General features: G+C 54.0%; 8 protein-coding genes across 8 annotated transcripts; 3 read left to right on the forward strand and 5 right to left on the reverse strand.

Annotated features, from left to right (window-relative positions):
• Window positions 1-100: 100 nt before the first annotated feature.
• J4E87_010598 (uncharacterized protein) lies at window positions 101-1,522 on the reverse strand (the record flags this gene model as incomplete). Its single annotated transcript, XM_049382170.1, has 2 exons — window positions 101-144; window positions 202-1,522. 2 exons carry the CDS (start codon window positions 1,520-1,522, stop codon window positions 101-103), a joined length of 1,365 nt encoding a protein of 454 aa, XP_049228078.1.
• A 747-nt stretch (window positions 1,523-2,269) lies between these two features.
• Window positions 2,270-4,088, forward strand: J4E87_010599 (uncharacterized protein; the record flags this gene model as incomplete). Its single annotated transcript, XM_049382171.1, has 3 exons — window positions 2,270-2,405; window positions 2,454-2,623; window positions 2,670-4,088. The coding sequence occupies 3 exons, from the start codon at window positions 2,270-2,272 to the stop codon at window positions 4,086-4,088; spliced, it is 1,725 nt and encodes a 574-aa protein (XP_049228079.1).
• A 2,265-nt stretch (window positions 4,089-6,353) lies between these two features.
• J4E87_010600 (uncharacterized protein) lies at window positions 6,354-7,868 on the reverse strand (the record flags this gene model as incomplete). The annotated part of the gene is made up of 2 exons (XM_049382172.1): window positions 6,354-7,795; window positions 7,847-7,868. 2 exons carry the CDS (start codon window positions 7,866-7,868, stop codon window positions 6,354-6,356), a joined length of 1,464 nt encoding a protein of 487 aa, XP_049228080.1.
• Window positions 7,869-8,027: 159 nt separating this feature from the next.
• J4E87_010601 (uncharacterized protein) lies at window positions 8,028-9,082 on the forward strand (the record flags this gene model as incomplete). The annotated part of the gene is made up of 4 exons (XM_049382173.1): window positions 8,028-8,084; window positions 8,137-8,275; window positions 8,332-8,451; window positions 8,505-9,082. The coding sequence occupies 4 exons, from the start codon at window positions 8,028-8,030 to the stop codon at window positions 9,080-9,082; spliced, it is 894 nt and encodes a 297-aa protein (XP_049228081.1).
• A 46-nt stretch (window positions 9,083-9,128) lies between these two features.
• Window positions 9,129-9,868, reverse strand: J4E87_010602 (uncharacterized protein; the record flags this gene model as incomplete). The annotated part of the gene is made up of 2 exons (XM_049382174.1): window positions 9,129-9,838; window positions 9,862-9,868. 2 exons carry the CDS (start codon window positions 9,866-9,868, stop codon window positions 9,129-9,131), a joined length of 717 nt encoding a protein of 238 aa, XP_049228082.1.
• A 3,607-nt stretch (window positions 9,869-13,475) lies between these two features.
• Window positions 13,476-14,354, reverse strand: J4E87_010603 (uncharacterized protein; the record flags this gene model as incomplete). Its single annotated transcript, XM_049382175.1, has 2 exons — window positions 13,476-13,736; window positions 13,785-14,354. 2 exons carry the CDS (start codon window positions 14,352-14,354, stop codon window positions 13,476-13,478), a joined length of 831 nt encoding a protein of 276 aa, XP_049228083.1.
• Window positions 14,355-14,795: 441 nt separating this feature from the next.
• Window positions 14,796-17,853, reverse strand: J4E87_010604 (uncharacterized protein; the record flags this gene model as incomplete). The annotated part of the gene is made up of 4 exons (XM_049382176.1): window positions 14,796-15,617; window positions 15,672-16,906; window positions 16,955-17,212; window positions 17,259-17,853. 4 exons carry the CDS (start codon window positions 17,851-17,853, stop codon window positions 14,796-14,798), a joined length of 2,910 nt encoding a protein of 969 aa, XP_049228084.1.
• A 1,606-nt stretch (window positions 17,854-19,459) lies between these two features.
• J4E87_010605 (uncharacterized protein) lies at window positions 19,460-21,038 on the forward strand (the record flags this gene model as incomplete). The annotated part of the gene is made up of 5 exons (XM_049382177.1): window positions 19,460-19,953; window positions 20,006-20,187; window positions 20,234-20,346; window positions 20,400-20,813; window positions 20,868-21,038. 5 exons carry the CDS (start codon window positions 19,460-19,462, stop codon window positions 21,036-21,038), a joined length of 1,374 nt encoding a protein of 457 aa, XP_049228085.1.
• Window positions 21,039-21,312: the final 274 nt, after the last annotated feature.

The following is a 21,312-nucleotide window of genomic DNA, read 5'->3' on the forward strand; positions in this document are numbered from 1 at the left end:
TATGTATCTAAAACAAGTCTTGATCAATTATCTGTCCAATAGCGCCTCACTCCCATCACCGCCATCGCCATCGTGAGCCTCCGCAATCCGATTGGGACAATCACTGGAAAGTGAAGATTTCGTCTTGGGGCTTCGAGATTTTGCCTGGATATGAGTTAGCATGGATGTTGCGTCGGAGGTTGTCAAATGGTGTCAACATACCAGGTGCCTTGAAGCCGCGTTCTTGCAAGTAGCCAACCATAGAGTCCATCATCGGGTCCGGCCCGCAAACGAGAATCTTGGTGTCCATACCAGCCGGTGCAGGCAAGCGTTGCTCAATCATCTCCTTGCTGATACGGCCCTTGTCGCCCTTCCAGCTCTCCGAAGGGCTGCTCAAAACGTAGTGCACATTGAACTGCTCGTACTGCGCCGCAAACTTGTCGAGTTCCTCTTTGAGCAAGATGTCTTCTTCAGTCTTGTTGGCATACAGCAGCGTCGTCTTGGTATCGTCGCGCGGGTCCTCGCAGATACGGCGGATGATCTGGAACATGGGTGTGATGCCCGTGCCGCCGGCGATCATACCGAGTTCCTTGACGAGGTTCTTGTGGTACTTCATCTCGCCCTTTGGTCCGCGGATCTCGACGGTGTCGCCGACGTTCAGCTTGCTCAACCAGGGTGTCAGTTTGCCGCCTTCGTAGATCTTGACAGTCAGTTCCAGACGTCCGCGGTCCTTGTTGCTAGACGTAGGCGTGTAGGAGCGTGCTAGTTGCTTCCCGTCGACTTCGTGTCTGATGGCGATGTGTTGGCCCGTTGGCAGCCCCAACACGGAGTTCTCGTTCGGCAGCCCGAAGACGAAGCGGATGGTGTCGTGGGAGATGTTGAATTTGTCTATCAAGGGGAAGGGCTGGTAGACGCGGGCGTTGAGCACACCGAGGTTGATGTCCTTTTTCTTCGTTGGCTTCGACGACATGGATTTGGCTTTGATGTGCGCGGGGTAGGATTGGAAGTCTTTGTGCGCGACGTCGAAGCTCTTGGTTGCCCATAAGCTGGCATAGCCGGCTAGAGCCATACTCGCGATGGAGGACACGGCGAAGCCCTTCCAGAAACCGGCGCTTTGTAGTCGGTGCAGCAGCGGCGAGAAGCGTCGTCCTGCGACTATGGATAGCACGACAGATGTCAGACCGAAGCCAATAGCACCTAGATGCAACCGCCACGATTTCGGCGGAGGCAAGTTGTTAACAACATGCACTCTGCTCGGTGTGATTGTAGGCATCTTTGCGGCTTCATGGTCGGTCCAGTCTTCGTCTGCGATGCGCCCAATGCGGAAGTTCTCGAGGATCTCGCGTGCGTCTGTGGAATGGCCGATGTCTTCGTAGGCGGTCGTCGCATCTGTGCCGGCGTTCTCGAGTAGGAACTCTTTACCGCCTGGGTGGTCTTCTTGGTAGTCGGTTACGTTGTAGACGTGGTTCCAGAGGGTGACCCATAGATCTGTCTTGCTGGTATGCTGAGCTACCTCCTGGAGAGTGTATACACCGTCGGCCATGGTGTCTTCTTGTTTACGCGCCCGTCTCTTGATGATCCGGTTGCAATGACTGAGAGAATCGAAAGAGAACCTTGGGATGAATGCGTTCCGTCCGTCACTAAAGGGGCGCCAGGGAGAAGAATGGCAACGATGAAGGCCTGTGGCCAAGACCCTTCATCGTCGCAATAGCCTCATGCAACGGGCATACGCGATCCACTACGCATGCGCCGCGACCGAGATCTCGGACATTCGCAACATCAGGATCTGTTGTTGCGCCATGACAAATGACAGCGCTATTCGCAGCGGCTACCACGAGGTGTCCGGTGTTGGTGGAGCCAAGCCCCCCACTTACCTCGGCATCTCGATGCTTAAACCAATCAAGCCTCCGCTGACAATCGGAGGTGCCACCACGCGAGTGGCCTCGGTCCAAGCTCCTTACGCGCAACGCATACTTGCTAAATCTGTTACCTCGAACGAAATTTCGATCAACGGCTTCGGCCGGGCTGGGTTCGCACGACCTGCAGTGTTTTTTGCTTTATTTTGGCGCGCGTTGAAGGGTGCATTGGGCTCTTCGGCGCTTTTTCGTACGATGGAGCGCAAGCCGGAGGTTGGTCAGTGGCGATGCGTCATTTCTACGGACTAGACGATGCCTGCAGGTGGTGGGTTGCAAGATGGATACGTAGTTTGGTGTGCTCTCATTTAGTCGCGTTATAGTCCTGTCAAGATTGCGACGCTCAACCGTTATTCCAAACTTCATTGCATCGCACCATGACTATCAAGGGCTTTTACCTCGTCGGGCAGGACAAGAATGTCTTTCGTCAGGATATTCACATTGATCAGTATCATGACTTTGAGGCGCTGCAGGTTGCTGTAGCGGAGCAGTACAATATCATTCAGTCGACTGGTATGTGAGATGGTTGTGTTGGTGTAGGCATGGACTTACGATTTGCAGGTATCGGGCTGCAAGATGCCAAGGGACAGGACCTCCACGATTTGGACGATGTATTGGATTGCGACGAGGATATAGGCATTACTGTCGACGGACAGGCCATCCGCGACCCTTCAGGCCCAGAGGGTCTTCCTTTCGTGGGAAGCTACTACGAGGTCTTTCCCGATCATCTCGTGAGTTCAACTCGACAGGCGCGCGAACTACCACTAACCAGCTCAGGGAAACCATGCGCGTCTTTTCCAGAAGTACGGATCGTTGATCAAGTACGAGACGATGGGCAAGCAGAATTACCTGACCAATGACCCTGCTATCGCGACTGTGGCTTTCCAGGAGTCGGCGTTCTTCAGCAAACACATCACCCCTGAGCATCCTTTGGCGGGTATCAAGGACAACAGGGCGTTGTTCATTTGCGATACCGACACCGATGCGTGGAGACAAGCGCATAAGTTCATCCCGCCTTCCATGGCACCCAAGGCTATCAGACACTACACACCTCTCATGGAAGCCTCGGTAAAGGACTCATTCAAGGTCTTTGACCAGCTCGATGAGCAGGGCGAAGCCTGGAACGTCTACCAGTACATGTTGAAGCTCGCATCCCAGACCGTCTTCAAGTTTGCGCTCGGATACGACGCGCACCACTTCGACAACCCCGATGCGCCGCTGAGCGAGCTCGTCATCTTGATCGCCCAATCACTCTCCCTGAATAAGAAGGTCGCGTCAAGAGGTGCCTGGTACGCAAAGCTCAGCGCCATCCCCTTCACAGCAGCCTACGACCTCGACAAGATCCGCTACAGACTCTGGACCATCCTCAACCAAGCCATCGACCAAGCCCCCAAAGGCAGCAACGAAGACGACCTACCCCTCCAGTCCGCAGCCCTAGGAGCCAGCTGCGTAGTCGACTACCTCAAGCGCGCCACCGACGACAACGGCAACAAACTCCCCCGCGAACTCGTCATCCCAAACATGCTTCCCATCTCCGGCGCAGGTTTCACAACCACCTCCTCCCTCCTCTCCTGGCTCCTCTACTCCCTCTGCGTCTACGAAGGCAACCAAGAGCGCCTCCTCCAGGAACTCGTCGACGCGGGCGTGAACGAGAACACCAAGTGGACGCCTGAACTCTCCGACGGCCTCACTTTCCTCGACAAATTCGTCAAGGAGACCCAGCGCTTGCATAACCCTTCTTTCCAACCTGGACGCACCGCTAAGGTCGATTGTATCGTCCCCGGCGGCTACAAGCTGCCCGCCGGCTCCGTCGTCATCTGCGCCCTGCACGCCATCCACAATAACCCTGCGATCTGGTCGAACCCCGATCGTTTCGACCCCGACCGCTGGGGCACAGAGGAGGTTTCCAACCGCCCCAAGAACTCGTACATGCCATTTGCGACTGGCCCGCGTAGTTGTATTGGCTTCAACTTTGCGCTTGGGGAGGTCAAGGTCTTATTGCCGGAGCTGGTGTATAGGTACGAGTTTAGTAAGGAAGGTGAGGAGGCGGTGACGTATGACCCTGAGTTTCAGCTTATTAGGCCGATGAACTTCTATGTTAGGGCGAGGAGGAGGACGAGTTACCCGGAGCCGACGAAGGGGGCGAAGAAAATTGCTGTGGAGTATAAGGAGGGGGAGGAGAAGCCGCCGATTTAGTGATGAGGTCTGGTACACAGTACTTGCTATCTCTCGAATGCACGTTGGAGTACTAGAGTCGAGGGAATAATTTAATGTGTTTCTCTGTTCATCCCAGCATTTCCGTCCAATCAGGCTTAAACGTTAAGTCATTATCAAATCCAGATACAACACTATACATGTAGAGCGTAAGCCCTAAGTTAAAGATAAGAAACGTCCCTGTTGCAAACTCGTCTAGCGTGCCCTGTACGCCGCATATATATCGGATAGGATCGGCAAGGGAACTCGCAAATATGAGCTGATACAAGAAGTGCGATAGTATGAGAATATACGCAGGCGTGATCATCCAAGCAGGGCTCATGACTATCGCGAACGTACCCCAGCTAAAGTTAACCATCAAGGAGGAGAGCCGCCAGTAGACCCACGCGACACCAGCAAAGAAGCCTGGAAACACAACCATCCAAGTAGCATACGACTCTACACGAGACGGTCCTAGCATAAGTGCATTCGGAACGAGTAACAACAGCTTTGCACGAAATCTATCGAAAGGCTTGTTGCGGCTGATGTATAGCGACCTGCTCCTGACATAAGCTGTAAAAGCCTCAGAGAAGACGTAGTGTTCGAGCAGATCAACCGTGCGATTTGAGACCCACGATGTAACTGCAAAGCAGGACAAGATACTACAGGCAAATACCCCGTTACGTATCGAGCCTGCCGGTCCCGGAACGGTCAAAAGCACCATAACAAACGAAAAGAGAATGAGATAAAGATAACACGCGATGAAAGCGAGGTGCGTAAAATGCGTGGATGCCAGAATTCTTTTGCAACGAAGGACGCCTGGTGAGTGACAAAGATTGAAAAGACCAACGGGCCCAGCAACCGAGCGGAAAACCTCCGCGGTGACGAATGAGCTGAGTAAAAAGGCGACTACAATCTGTGTAACCGGTATTCCCTTCATAGCGAAGACCTTGACGGCCTGCGGTAATGCGCCGAAGATGAAGCTGACCATACTCAGTCTCCAGCTGCGATCGACGGCGCAGCCAGGGAGATCTTTCATGTACTTGACAGACTCTTTGGAAGGGCTGGGACGATCAAGCGATGGTCCGACTGTGGGTGAGGCTTCGCCGGTAGCGTTGTTTGGAGACTGTTCGTGATGCACAATTGAAGCATGTTCGACCGTTCCGCTGGGAGTTATAGTAGTCGGGTGTTGCATGTCTGCTAAACAGCTTTCTTCATTGTCGTGACTAGAAAGAGCAGCCAAGAATGTACCCTGAGCTTCACCATCGACAGGAGGAACATTGTCTTGTGGAGCTGCCATGCTGGAGGCGTCGACAGCAGTCGTACTGCTCTGATCCTTTGTCCGCGCAAAGTCCCGCCAAACCCAAACCACCCACGATACATCCCCTATATCTTCATCTTCCACAAAGCGATCATACCAGACATGCTTGACTGCAGTTCGAGGCGAGCAACCCACAGCCATCAGGACTACGAACTTCACCAACATGAGGAAAGTGTCGATCGCACAGATAAGCGGAGATGCGCGTAGAGCATAGCTGATACGGTATGGTGCATTGACGACTTTTCCCGTCTCTTGTAGGAGGACGGCTAGAGAGCAGGCCATGACGGACCAGTACGCGCTTTGCCATGACACGCCGTGTGTCAATGAAGCATCGGCTGTCAGTACGTCAGTTAGAATACTGATGAGGTTGGACTGAAACGCAACATACAGCAAGTCGTGTTCGTAGGGACGCTGGCATTGAACGTTGCATTGTGCGCGAGGTGTGAGTGCGACGCGTTGAACGGTGGCATGTTAGTTCGATGTCGGATGGAATCAAAGTCACAATCAAGAGCGCGGGAAGGCTACCTTATAGATATGGCATGATAGTTCAAGGCTGAGAAGCGATGGCTGAGTAAGTGGCTGGAAGGTAAAGATGGGATTGGTCGCGCCAACCAAGATGCGCATGCAGATTGGGGGCTGAGCTCGCTGACATGCGCCACCAAAACCGTAAAGCAGCCAACAAGACAACTCACTACTGCGCGATCAAGCCTAACCACGATGAACGGCAGCCCGGGGACAAGCACAGCAAACACAGTGAAGACAAACTAAGATCTTCGCGAACTGATCTGCCTTGAATCCCCTCAGCCCACTTATATCTAACTTCCGCAACATAGACGACCTTGACGAAGAGATACTTTCACGAATGAGAGAAATCGTAAGTATAATATACTTTCTAATAACATCAGGCCAACTGCATGACATAAATCTGCCTTGCACCTCCTCATCCCCTAACTCCTAAACAACATCAACCCCGCCTCCCCAGCATCCACACCCTCCTCCACCTCACTCTCCACCTCATCACCCTCACCAAGCCCCACCCTCTGCCCAAACAAACTCCCAAACAACTCATCCCTCTGCCTATCCCCCCACTGCCCCCTCTCCTCGGGCGCCATAAAATTCTGCAATTTCTCCTGCACCGTATACCTCAACCTCCTCCCCTTACTCGCCTTCGTATCAACAACCTTCTTCGTCTTGGCCTCGCGCGCAACCTGCCACGGCGCCTGCACAACGAACTCCGCGGTCCCGTTGCTGTTGAGATCGGCGGAGCGCTGTTCGAGGAGTTCCTTCAGCATGAGGCCGTAGAAGTCGGCGTCGTCGTAGATGGTGGGCGAGGGTTGGGGGGTTTTGGTCGAGGATTGGAGGGGCGCGCAGGAACGTGGGGTTTGGGTGCGGAGGACCAGGTGGGGGGATGTTAGCTGGGAATCGAGGACTTCGGTTAGGGTCTGTTGGGCGGATGCGTTGAGGCGCGCTTTGTTGTTTGTGACGGTTGTGGCTTTGGTTTTGTTGGACCAGCGCTCCAGGACGGCTTTGCGGTGGGGGAGAGTGGTTTTCTCGCTGGCTTGAATGGTGGTCCAGATTTCGGATGATGGGGTCGCGGAGTCGAAGGTTGGGCGCTTCCGCTTCGTACCTGTTCGCGATTCTTCGAGGGAGAGGCGCAGGTTCGTGAGGTTGTTGAGGAGGGTCAGGGCAGCTGCCTCCGCTGCCTCGATGGGCGCGTCTTTTGCGGTTTCCGTCTTGTAAGGCTCTGCAGCCATGGAGTTTGTGGAAATCAAGGCCTTTTGTAGTCGAATGCGCGAGTTGAGTAGCGTATCGAACGTCTTCCGTTGGGTCTTGACGGCCTCTCCCTTGGCGACATCGGACTGGGTGCCAGCAGCGATGCCCGACGTGAAGGACTTGTTGGCGGACATGAGGTCGCGGATCGTGGACGCGTCGGTTTTGGCTTCGGCGCCAGGCTCATCATCGTCTGAGCCTTCGGAGTCGTTGGCCTCGTCGTCGGTCCCGCTTTCGCCTGCGCTTCCCATGTCCTCATCCTCGTCGCTCATGTCTTCGTCAAAATCGCCGTTCATGTCTTCCTCGTCGCTCTCATCTTCGCCATCGAGCTCTACGCCATTGATGCCATCCTCTTCGTCTTCATCACTGTCTATATCGTCGAAGCCCTTCGCAAAAGGATCGTCGCTGTCGCTGTCCTCGAGTGCTTTGCGGTCCACCTTGCGCCCAGTATACTCCGGACCCAGAGGCACCTCAACCGGCTTCCTCAGCTTGCTCTTTCCGACCGACGTATAATGTTCGCGCCCAGCATTGCCATCTTCAAATTCGGAGACTTCGGCGTCGGAGCGCTCGTCTTCGCTGGAGCTCGGCGCAGGGTCGAGAAGCGACTCGGGATCGAAATCTGGTCGTCATGTGAGCAAGAGCCAGTCGCGCATATAGGAAAAGTTTATACCTCTGATCTTTGACTTGCCCATAGTGTACAAGCGGTTTGGTGTTGGTGCTGCTGGTGAAGCGCGTCGGAAGAGAAAGTTCACTCTGTGCCCCACAAAAAAGTTCAATGACATCGGCTAAATGAAACGCCGATGCGCGTCACCTCCGCCATCAACTCCGCAACCCCCGATTCTACCACGACGATGCTGAAGCCACGGTTGTTCTCGACGTTGCGATGTCTGCAGCATGAGAATCCTCTGGTATGTCATTCATTGAGGAAGCCAATTGCGCAATAGCTGATGGCGAGCGCAGGGTCTTCCGCGCTCAGGCGCGCCTCCGCAAATGCCGCGGATGCAGCGAGGCTTGCCACAGAAGCGGAATATCAAAGATGTGAAGAAAGTGATTGCTGTCTCATCCGCGAAAGGTGGAGTTGGAAAGAGTACTATCGCTGGTACATCTTACCGTCCATGACCAAACACCTTCCGCAATACTGAAGCAGCGTTGTAGTCGACCTCGCCTTAAGCTTCGCGCGTCGTGGATACAAAGCCGGCATCCTTGACACCGACATCTTCGGCCCATCAATACCAACCTTACTCAATCTATCTGGCGAACCCCGACTTTCAGCAAGTCAGTTCCCACACCAACCCAGCTTCCAATCAACCTCTAATCCCACAACCCAGACAACCAACTCCTCCCGCTCTCCAACTACGGCCTAAAGTCCATGTCCATGGGCTACCTCATCCCAGAGTCCTCACCAGTAGCATGGCGCGGTCTCATGGTCATGAAGGCCCTGCAGCAGCTCCTCCACGAAGTCGAATGGGGTGGTCTAGACGTCTTGGTCCTCGACATGCCACCCGGCACCGGCGACGTCCAACTCACCATCACCCAGCAGCTCATCCTAGACGGCGCACTCATTGTATCAACGCCCCAGGATCTGTCGCTCAAAGACGCGGTGAAGGGTGTCGAACTGTTCCGCAAAGTCGATGTAAAGCTACTGGGTCTGGTGTGCAACATGGCGGGTTTCAAATGCCCGGGTTGCGGAGACGTGCATGAAGTGTTTGGGAATATGGACAAGATTAGAGCTATGTGCGGGAAGTACGATTTGAACATGCTGGGCGAGATTCCGCTACATGCGAGTATCAGCGATGATGCTGATCGTGGGAAGCCGACTGTGGTAGCGGAACCGGAGGGAGAGCGTGCTATGGCGTTTGGAAAGATTGCACAGGAAGTGGAGGGTCTGATTGGACTGGAGAGGTAGTCGTCCACAGACCCCAAAGGCACTGTCGCCCAAAGATATCGCTACTTCACACCCCAATCTTCTGCAGTTCCCTGAAATACCCATCCAGCTCCTCGCTCCCCCATGTAAACCGCACTCTCACACCCTTACTCATCAGTCTCGCCCTCACGCCCCTCACCGCGCTCAATATCTCCTCGACCCTTTCCAACTCGGACGCCTCGATCATAACATGCAGCCTAAACCCGCGGAGCTTCTTCATCTTAAGCACAAGCTCAAGATGCTCGCTGAACACGTCCGCGGGCCTCACTGGCCTTATACATAGAGTCCTCCCCGTACATTCACGCTTCTGAGGCTCGTAGTCTTTCATGTCACCCCGCAAGACGACGTTCAACCGCGACAAGTATTCCGCGGGCACGATGCTGGGGAAGACCTGGTCGCCGAGCGGGATGTCGCGGAAGAAAGTGTCCAACGCTACGGAGTCGTGGATGAGGAAGGTGTTGACGGCGAACCAGGTCGTTACGACGTAGTGTGTCATGTAGCCCATGTACTTCCAGTCGAGATAGTGTTTGCGGCCATCGGTCACCATGTTTGCCAGCGCGTCCCGGACGCTGATCCTGTTAGGACACGTCTGATCAGACGCAACTGCCGGTGCAGCCAGTACGACTGGTGTGCCTTCGTCCGTCAAGTATCCAGCGATCTTGCTTCTGATATCTTCCGGTAGGTCATGGATAATCTCCATGGTGAGTAGCCGGCAAGACAATGCGCCATAATCGTAGACTGCTCGATCAAGGTCCCTATACCATACATTAATGTCATCGTCAACCAGGTTCAAGAAGGACTCATTCTTACTCAGTGGCCGAGTTATACGCCCGCGTCTGCGCGGAGCTAAAGCACAGGTACTTGTGAACGGGCTTGTAGCATTCATCCCAGCTAGCGCCTTCTCCAGCTTTATCAACGGACTTTTGGATCTTCTTGCGAACTCTTCTTATGCAGTCCGCTATATATCGCCGCGTTTGGATGGCTCTGGTAGCGTGTTAATGCGGGCGCGCGATTAGTCTACCCTGTTACCCAGGTACTCACCGAAGTAGCTCCCGTCGCGTAGTGTCCACCACAGTAGGCGTAGGAAAATCGGCACTACGGCCTGTCAATGCTGTGAAGTAACTTTGGATGTCGATGCGTCGCGTTGTTAGAGGGAGAGGTCGGAGCGGCTGTCCTGGTCCTACTGGTGCGTCCATGGTGTTGCTGGGTGGTCGACATGGAGGGAAGGTGTACCGCGGTGACGTCCTTGCGGGGCGTAGCGCGCTAAGGGAGGCACGGGCGTGTCACGTCCAGGCATCTGCATCCTTCGCCATAGGCATCGCATATCCATCTCCATCGGCTATGGAGTGTGATGCTCGTGTCTTATCAAGAAGGTTGACCACTGATTCGCGCGTACACAGACCAAAGAAACCTTCCTGCAAACAGTGTTCCTCGTCCACCAACATCGCAATTCGTGTATCGTATCCTGTCCAGAATAAGGCCATAGCCACAGATGTGCAATCACCAGACTACACCCTCGAAGATGCGGCCATTGAGAACGGGTGCCTGGCTGTCGCTCCAGGTAGTCATATAACACATCCTCTCACGCAAAGATGTCGCGTGGGTAAGAACGGCTTACCCGAGTTCGCTGACCTGGCAAAGCCAGTGTATGCTAGCGTTGAGGGGTTGTCGGCCAACACCGCGGCTCCGGAGAAGGATGATGAAGGAAATCTGGTATACAAACAACTCGAAGTGAAAGCGGGGACACTGATTCTGATGCACGGTAATCTCATGCATACTAGTGAAGCTAATGAGAGCGGAAAGAGCCGCGTCGCATTCAATTTTGGCGTGGTTGAGGGAACGCATGAGTGGTTAGCAGATAACTGTTTGCAGCCTTACGAGGGTGAGACGGAGTTTGAGCAGCTTTGTGCCTGTTAGTAAAGAGGTGCGCGATTTTCCAGCAGCGCACGAGTGTAAGGGTGGTAGTGACAATATTGCGGTGCATCGGGGAGTGGTGTAGAAAAGCGACGCAGGTGTTGGGGTTGGTGGCCCGCGGGCTGTTAGGCGATGACGCAATCATGCATGATGGGACCATGCTCAAGACATGTATAGCTCTAGGGTACGGGGTAGCTCTTGCCTGCCAAACACGAAAGCGCAACGTGTACACGAGACATGAGGTAAAACATGATCTGACACGCTGCATATCGTGAGGCGGTGATTATTGGGAGTTATGGAAAGAGTATGCCTTGCTTACTGTTCTTTGCTGCATGTAGATTGGCTATGCCTGATGCCTAGTCGCGCCTGCCGTGTTCTGAACAGCAGGCGCATAGACCCCACCACGTCTCACAGATTCACCCGCATCGCAACCACGAGATGAACCCGACGCTACCTCACGCGCCCTCGTGGTCAGAGCAGACTGACACCGACACTTGCAGCTGGAGTCTAGGCGGCAATCATGAGGGGACTGCCCACCTGTCGAGCATGCGCGAGGCTGCACGCGATGGCTGCGTTCGATGCAAGCTACTTCTTCGAGGAATCGAGAAGTACACGTTTCCTCCTGACCGTCGTCATCGAAGTACCGAAGCCACTCTGAGCGAGTACGAGCCCCATCGGAGTCTCGTGGTTGACGTCCGCAACGATCCCTACACACCTCTACGTGTGACCATATACTTTCGCAACGAACCTAAATCAGGAATTCTGCCAATGGATTTGTATTTCTACAATCATCCGGGTTCGTTTGATATATCACAGGAGATACGGCACCTGTTTCATTCACTTACCATTCTCAGATGAGCTCCCTTACTTTTCGGACATTAAGCCAGCAGGTCACATTCCGGCTGACCCTGCCTCTCAGGCATGCTTTGACACAATCAGAGAGTGGATTAGGAAGTGTAACGCTCTGCATCCACAATGCTCTCCTAGGACAGATATGTCAACGACGCCAACGAGGCTCATCTCGGTCGGTTCATCCTCAGATGACATCAAGCTGTGCAGCTCGAGTGGGATGCCAGCTGACGCCCGCTACATTGCCTTGAGCCACGCATGGGGGGTAAAAGAACAACGTGTGAAAGCCATGCCTCTGCTTTTGACAAAGAATTTGTCTGCTCGGCTGCTCGGCATATCTTGGAATGAGCTCACGCGAACGTTCCAGGATGCTATTACGATTACCAGGAACATCGGCATCCCATATGTCTGGATCGACTCACTATGCATTCTCCAGGATGACCATGAGGATTGGGCTAAAGAGGCTTCCCGAATGGCAGCGGTGTACCAGTACGCATACTTGGTCATCGCTGCGACAAGCTCCAAGAACGGCGATGAGGGGTGTCTGCGTCCGAGGGAACCAAGCCATGACTTAGCAGGACCGATCGACGGTAGCTTCCACGTACAACGACGGATATATCACGGCACACTCGTCTTATCGCATCGTTCGAATATTGGGATGCCACTTTTGGACCGTGCGTGGTGTTTCCAAGAGCGAATGCTTGCTTCCAGGATACTCCACTACACTGAATGCGAGATAATGTGGGAGTGTCGCGAAGAACTTTGGTGTGAATGTCACACCATCAAATATTCCACTGGTTTTTGGGACGAGGAACCGGAAACGGTCAAGCTCTCTCATGCCGCTGCAATAGCATCGACAGATCCGGAAACACGTGCAAGGTCATGGAATAAGTCCGTCAAAGAGTACTCCCAGCGGGCACTGACGTTCGGGACAGATCGACTTCCCGGCATATCTGGTATCGCGAGAGAGATCGCACTTCCAGGAATGGGTAAATATCTAGCCGGGTTATGGGAGTGTGAATTCCCGGGAGCGCTATTATGGTTCTCTGTAAGCGGGGTAGTCGACAGACCAGACGTGCTTCCAAGACCTACACAATATTTGGCGCCTACATGGTCTTGGGCGTCAACTGTCACGGCTGTGGCTTCGCCAGACTCCATCGACCTGGGTTGGAGCGAGGGTGCTACACCAATTTGTCGCGTGATCGATGTAACATGCACACCAAAAACTGCCGATCTGTATGGGCACGTTCAAGACGGGCAGTTGAAGATATCCGGGCCGACTGTAGCAGCAGCCCTTTGCCGCACAGTTCGTGAAGACGGAGAAAGGGGACATGATGTTCGCTTGGAAACCCCAGATCTTGTGGATCCAGGGAGCAGAACGGACGTCAGCTTCACGAGCGATATCGATCTGATGGAAACCGTCGTAAGCGTAGTGATCCTGCTTATACAATTTCGGCCCTGGGAAACGATGCCTAATTTGGCTGAAGGTCTTGCCCTGGTGCAGTCAAAGACGCACACTGGGTGTTGGGAGCGAATTGGAATTGTGCGCGCATGGGGACTGGAGCTGTCACATGTAAAGCACACCGAAGTGATTATCGTTTAGCATGTATATCTACACTTTCTGCTCCGCCATCCACTTCTCAGCCTCATCCTTGTACTCCTCTCTCCACCTCGTTAGCGGCGGTCTCTCATTCACAATATCGCCTACACTCCACAACATCCTCTTCTTGTCCGTCTCCTCCGTGACCTGGTCGTCAGGACAGATGATGTAAAACTTCTTGGCCTGCATCTTGACGTACATGTAGTCTGCTACTTGGTCCGCTGACCACGCACCTTCCGGCTTGGCTTTGGTAGAGCCTGGTTCGTTTCCAGACTGGGTTTTGTTAGTACTGTGAATACAAACAATAGAAGAGCGACTTACAAGTCCAGTAAACGTCCACCCCGGAACCAACAAATGAACCCCAACGCCCGTGTCCTTGAGATCATAGCTCAAATGCTCAGCCAGCGTCTTCACAGCCGCTTTACTAGCATTATACGCGGGATTACCAGGCGGATTCGTAATCCCCTGTTTACTCCCCGTAATCACAATCGTACTCTCCTCCCCGTCTTTTCCCGCCCTCTCTTTGAAACTCGGAACATACGCATTCAAACCATTTACAACACCCCCCAGATTCGTAGCAAGAATCTTATCAAAATATTCCTCATCACCCCACGTTCCTTTCCCGCCAATGCCCGCATTCAGCATGAGGAAATCAACGTCGGCGCCGACTTGCTGGCGGATGGAACTCCAGTCGGAGCGGGAGGAGACATCTGCTTGGATGCATTTTACATCGCCGGACAGGTTTTTGCGCGCGATGTCGAGCGAGGATTGGTTGAAATCGATAATGGAGACGCGCATTGAGTGTTTTAGGCAAAGTTGGGCGACGGCAAAGCCGACGCCGGATGCGCCGCCTGTTATGAGGGCGTGGGCTGAGGGGCGGAAGACGGACATTTTAAGCTTTCAGATGTTGAGTTTTTCTAGGAGATCGAGTTGAGGGTGTATGGTTAGTTAATTGGAAGGGGAGGACGTGGTGCGGTCGTCCTTGAGGGATGCTGAGGTGATGTCATGCGGGGTTAGGTTATCTCCGGTGCGGAACTGGTGTGGAACCATAACGCAAACTCGATAGCGTGTGTACCTTCCAGCTACAATGTTTCTAAGTAACCTGAAGCTCACAATCTTCGCAATGCTTCATGTGAACATGTTTCATGTATATAACCGAGCCCATCGCCATTCGTAGTGATGACTTGCGTAAGGGTGCATGCGATAAAATGTGTACGTTTGTATTAAGATTACTCACAGTAAGGAAAATTGGGTATCTACAGTATTTTGACGTCTTCTCCTTGCTCCATCAATCTGTCCCAACCTCTCCACCTCTCCACCCAACCGCAAACCTCACGCCCTCCCACCATCCCCCGCAACGCCCATACCCAACCCATCATTCGCAGTCTCAAACCTCTCAACACCCGGCCTCTCCACCTTCTCCCCCTCTTCCACCTTCTCCTCCACCACACCATCACTAAACAGCCCCGCCCCAGCCCCAGCCGTAAACCACCTTTCCACCCCCGGCCTCTCCTCTTTCAGCACCTGCTCATTCACACTCTCACTCCCACCCCCCGGCACCATACCACTCTCCCCAGCTGGAAACATACTACCAAGTTGCTTCTCTTCCGCATCACCATCAACAGCCGGCGGCGTAGTAACATTCAAACTCGCAAGCGTAAGCGTACTAGCATTAACATCCTTGCCATCCGGGCCATCCACCTTGAGACTGAACGGGTACGCGATACCGCCAGCCGTGGGGCGGGTAGTCAAAGTATCTGTTTCGGGGATGATGGTGCTGGAATTCTCGGGGTTGTCGGAGACGATTATGTTGGGTGGGATACCGATACCGGGGGAGCTGAGTTCGCTTACGGGAGAGGGGAGCGGGGAAGCAGAGCGTTCTGGGGCGAGGGTTGTTGCGTCGGCGAGGCCCGGGGTGGGTAGGACGATTTTGGAGAGGTCGTCCATGGGAAGCCCGGTTTGGCCTTTGTCGGTTACGGCGGAGTGGCGGGAGTGGGAGCGTGAGCGTTTTACGGCTGGGGCGGTGAGGTTGTTGGCTCGGCTGCGGGTTGGCGCGCTTTCTGTTGTGCCGTCGGTGGCTGTATTGGCTGGATCTTGGGTGGAGGTAGAGGCCTCGGTGTCGGGGTTTTGGTCTGCCTTCTCTTCGCGGACGATCTGGGGCGTGTTAGTAACGTTGAGATGTCTGACGTTGAGAGTGAGTGCACTTACAGTAGCCGAGTCATGCTTACTGCCCCATCCAGCCCACATCGACATGCCCCAACTCCTCTTCTTTGCCTTCTCGGCCTTCATGCCCTTGATCCTTCTACCAGCCAAGGCAGTTGGTGGGGGTGTCTCGCCCTCGAAGCCTTCGAAGCCTTTCTGCATATCCTTAATACGCTGCTTCTGGATCTTGATCTTCTGCTTGGAGAACTTGTTGTTCCACTGAGATTGCGCTTTCATCCATTTGCCGACGGGTCCTGTCTTTGGCACGCCCACATCAACGCTAGGGATGTTCAGTGCAACAAGCTCCTCCTTCGGAGCGAGCGCATAGATGCGCCCGTGGCGATCGATGCGCTGGCGGATCATATGGCGCTCGAAGGGAGGAATCGCGTCACCAGCTCGACCAACGCGTGCATCTTGAGCAGCTTTCTTCTCGGCTTTTGTGGGCTTGGGATGCTTGTTCGCGGACTTGGGGTCGTCTGACGAAGAGCCGGAGCCGGCCTTGTCAGATTCAGACGAAGTGCCTGAATCACTGCTCATGAAGGAGATGTCATCATCGTCGAGGATGTCAATGGACTTCTTCTGAGCACGTGCAAGGGCCCAAGCACCGAACTGGGCTATACTACGGTACATGTGCTTTGCTGGGCGCGTGAAGCTGAGCGTGGGCGCAACGTGACATAGATCATCCCAGACCTGGAGCTGAACGTTCGTAGGCCTGTAGCTGGCGGCTTGAGCTTGTATGGACTCAGCGGTCTGGTTGTTGGAAGGTGGTGGTATGTAGGCCAGCGGTTGCGCAGCTTTGTGTGCGAGGTAGATCTGCTCGTCTCTGAGTAGCTCACCCCCTCCCGTTTGGATGAGTAGAGGTGGCAATCCTCCGAGTGTTGGCTGTAGCACCGGCGATACCAGAGGATGCGTCAAGAGGTGATTCGGGGCGTACATCTGGATCTGGTCCTTGATCTCGACGCGTTCATCTTCGAGCTGAACTGATAGCTGGCTCTTGGGTCCAATGCTGTATTTGCCATTGGACGAGATCCAAGTACTCATGCCTTGTCCTGTAGCTGATGGATCCGCGACTTCTTCTAGAGGTGGCCGATCTCCAGATTGGACAGAATAGCCTCGTACGCGCTCAGCTTCCGCCTCTTTCTTTGCTGCCTTGTCCTCCGTCTTGTCTGAACTGTTCTTCTTCTTGGTCGAGCCATTAAGGGATGTTTCGATGTCCAGCATATCGTCCGCGTTGGGAGGTGCTGTTTGTGGTCAGTAATAGCTCTTCGACATGGACACGACCAACTTACGCCAGCTCATGCTCGGCTTGTGGATAAAGCCGTGCGAGGGAATGTAGTCCATCTTGCCATCACCTCCCAGACTGGGGAAGCTGTGTGTCAAATCCACCCATGGACTGATCAAGATGGCTCCTGCGGGCAATGGTATGCCTTGGTCGCGCATTGTCACGAGCATGCTGAGTACCATGCCGCCACCTGCCGAGTCGCCAGCAAGTATAATCGTCGTAGGATCGTGCTTCTGTTCGAGGAGGTAGAGGTAGGCGGCCAGACCTGGAGGTATTAGTATTCCTTTATTGACATTGAGCAGGCCACTTACAGTCGTGCAGACCACATGGGAAGGGGAACTGAGGCGCGAGTCTGTATTTGGGCGCCAGCACCCTAGCCTTGAGCTTGCGCGCATGCCGCTGCATCTGATAGCGATGCTCGTCGACGCTGCCAAAGAAGTAGGCGCCGCCATGAACATAGAGCATTATGCGGTCGCCTTTGGTGATTGCCAGCTGTTTCCTCGCGTCGTAGTCCTTGCGCATCTCGATCCACTCGGCCTTGAGGGTTGTGCCTTCGCGTCTCCACTGCCACCAATTCGTTCCTCCGACTGCCTTGATGCCTTCTGGTCCCAATTGCGCATTGAGCAGTTCAGCTGAGCGCTGTAGTAGAGTCGCGGAAACCTCGACTACATTTACGTGCACCCAGCGCGGCACTGGAACCCATTGCGACGTGAAGGCTTGCAATTCGTCGACCGTGTGGAAAGAGGCGTAGTGGAGAAAGCGGCGGATGAGCTCGAGGCCTTCGTGGTACGAGATGTGCGCCGTGGGCTTTTGCGCAAGAGGTCGGCGATTGAGGTAATGCGAGAGATATGTCTGGATGACCGTGGGCGTCACAGCCGCGCCCACAGAGATGGTGTTGACAGGCATCGCGACTCGGGCTTCAGGGGTGCGGAGCTATCCGAGGCGGCGTAAGACGCGCCAACTTCTGTCGCGTAGAAATCTGTTTGGTATGCTGAGATTCTACCACTGCCGGGAATAACGGAAACGCGTTCTAACAAAGGAAAATGTATGAGTTGTGAGAGACACAGGGAAAGCTTCGTGAGCCTTAGGGGTTGGGAGTGGAGATGGTCCCCCGGATTTTCGGTGCACCTCCCAGCCCCTGCACGACCCGCCTGTACGACGTCATCGAGACCCTTTTCTACATTATCCGAGCGTGTGAACCACGAGATGGCAGTTGATCGTTACCATGCCCGGCGCTCAGCATCAGCTCGACAGCGTCGTCATCAGCAATTTATCAGCCATCATAATCCAATCCGGCACTCGATCGTCTAGAGGACAGGTGACCACAACGCGATACGAAGCTCTGCTTCAAGGAGCAGGACTTCTTTCAGTCGAATACAATTCAGTTGAGACTATCGTACGCACTTTAGTTGTATTCCGAGGTAGCGCTGTTTCAAGATCGCAGTCGAGTTGCGGCTGCCCATAGTATATGCAGGTACTTTGTACAGCACGATGAAGCCCTGGGATAGGGGCGGTACATAATGCACGCATCATCTCTGGGGTGGTGCGACAACAAAAGCACTGGTGTTGTCGAGTTATCAAGATGACATGGAGATCTTTCACGTGTTACCGGAGTTGTCCCGCTCACACGTGCCGTCCGTATTAACGCTAGCGTATCAGAGGCTTAGTCATTCACATTCCGTCCAGCGTTGGAGCTCCCACCATCCTCACGCACCCATTTCACCCATTTCGCCGACCAACGGCTGTCATCAAGAAAATGGAATTGATCGCACCAGTCACGATATCGAAATTTGTTAGCGCAATAGTAGAGCCGATAATTGCTCTCGGCGCCTACAGCGAAGCATGCAGCGGGTTCACCTGCGGGGCCTCTGCCACGTCCACAACCAGGGTTTGCAGCGCGTCTATTTAACCTGCATCGACCTGACTCAGGCACACACCTGAACTGTCGGCAAGACGGGAGTCACCGAGGCCTCCCGCTGTCAAGATCTTTGTCTCAGATTGCTGGCTTTCCGCCGGGCCGACGCGAGGACACCTAAAGTCAAAAAGCAGACCTCTGGGCCTGAGTGCAATCCGCTGAATCGGAACACGGCCTTCCAAAGACGTCTCTCATGACCTCTGCTCAAAAATCATATGCGCGTGAGCGCACGAGGAACCATGCAGCTAGAGGCCCGAATTGTGCGCTGCACGCGCATGCAGGAGACGTACTCCGTATCCTATCTGGTCTCTCGGTGCGCGAGGGTCCTTCCCATTGGGCCCAGCCATACGATGCGGGATGTTCCAGCGTGCAGCCGAGCATCGTCAAGGGCGTTGGGTAGCACCAGTGACATGCCCCAGATAGCTGACACATCAAGCACTACTCCAAGAACATCGTCCTGCATAACGCCGCCGTGTAAGCAACATGAGCCCGACCAAGCGGAAGTATAATGGGTAGTTTGAACGCAGGACGGGAAGCTTCACTTCACATCATCTTCCTCTTGACAACTGCTTCAAGTGCATACAACGATTAGACAATATGATTGCCGAACACAAATCGACCCTGCTTGAGCTGGCCAAGGAAGTCCAGCAGTTGACCACACAGATCGTCGCCGATTTGACCGAGAAGAAGGTGCCAGAGCCTTCATTCACCATCGATTCAGACACCATTCCCGAAACTCCCGAGCAGATCAAGTTGCGCGATAGTCTCAATGATGCCGCTCGTGACCTACTTCGTCTTGTCAACGGTCCCAGGAACGATGCGCGAACATTTGTGTGCTATCTGTATGATTTGGCGGCCTGGCAAGTAGCATGCGAGTTCAACTTCTTTGAAGCTATTCCAGAAGATGGATCAGCTACCACCAAAGAGATTGCCGAGAAGGCCGGCATGGACGAGGACCGCGTCGGTCGCTTCCTCCGTATGCTGTCCTCCGATCGCGTCTTCGAAGAGGTTGAGCCGGATGTGTTTAAGCACACGTCAAGAAGCGTGCTCTACTTGAAGGACACGCAGTGGCGCGATGTCATGGCCTATCAGTGAGTGTTTGACCAATCCCATACAAATATATCTAACGCTAACTCGTTGAAGATTGGATGAGTTCTTCCGGGCAGCTTCGGAGACATCGGAGAGCATCAAGGAATCACCAACAGTGACAGATGGCAAGAGAAATGCATTTGTGACGCGACATGGTACCGTTCTCTTCGATTACTACAGGCAAGATCCCAAGCGAGCAGCTCGCTTTGCCAGTGCAATGGCGGGGGTCTCAAGGCGTGAGTCATCGATATACCTATACAAGCTCATAACTAAACGGCGCAGTTGAGAGGCATTTTGATAACCTCAAAGAGAGCTTCCCATGGGACAAGATTAGTGGCCGAAAGGTCATTGATGTTGGAGGTGGAAGCGGCCACATGAGCGTCAATCTGGCTCGGGTATGCGGATACGATGCCGAAGACACTATACGCGCTTTACTGACTATGCAAAGACCTTCCCCAACCTGGAACTCATCGTCCAGGACTCATTGACCATGCTGTCATCTGCATCACAAAACGACTTTTCGGATCTCAATGGCCGAGTCACATTCATGCCACACGACTTCTTCACCAAGCAACCTGTATCGGGTGCAGCGGCGTATCTCCTGCGGTACATCACTCACAACTGGAGTGACGAAGACTGCATTCGCATCTTCAGAGCACTAGTCCCTGCGTTGGAGAAGAGCCCTGCCGGGACGCCGATTTTGATCAACGATGTGGTCATGCCAGCCCTTGGTGAAGCCTCTCGATACACGGACAACCGCATGCGCCAGGTCGATCTCATGATGATGTTGATGCTCGGAGCCAAACAACGGTCGGAGGAACAATTCCGTCGTCTCCTTTCAGATGCCGACCCACGCCTCAAGGTGAGCTTATCAGTGAACAGCATACAAGTGGCGCGGTACTGACTTGTCTCGCAGATCAAGGCCATTCACGGCAGAGGCAACATGAGTTTGATTGAGGCGTACCTCGACGCTGAGGGAGCGCAAGAGTCGGCTGATGTCAAGAGCTCGGTTGCTGAGGATGTCGCCGAACAGCTGCAGGGAGAACTCACACAGGAAAGTACCAAGCGCACTGCGTCTCGCATGTAAGGAGGTTCTCAACGATGTTATTTCCGATGTAGCATTCATTTATGCTGGCCAATCATCGTGAAGTTGGGAGAAGACGAGTCAGGCCATGTACTTGCAGATACCTCATTTGGATGAAAAACACGTATTCTGCGGCTACCCTTCCCTTCAAAGAATCGACTGCAGGTTGTGAAGCCTGCGACTGCTCGTATTGGGGCGTGCCTGCTGTGGCGCTTGCTGCCAAGCGGTTTAGCCTGAAAATGCCCCTCGTCACCATCTGCGCGCGCCGAACCTCAAT

Source organism: Alternaria ethzedia, assembly GCF_023757985.1.
Source record: "Alternaria ethzedia strain BMP 0044 chromosome Unknown scaffold_52, whole genome shotgun sequence".
Taxonomy (NCBI): Eukaryota; Fungi; Ascomycota; class Dothideomycetes; order Pleosporales; family Pleosporaceae; genus Alternaria; species Alternaria ethzedia.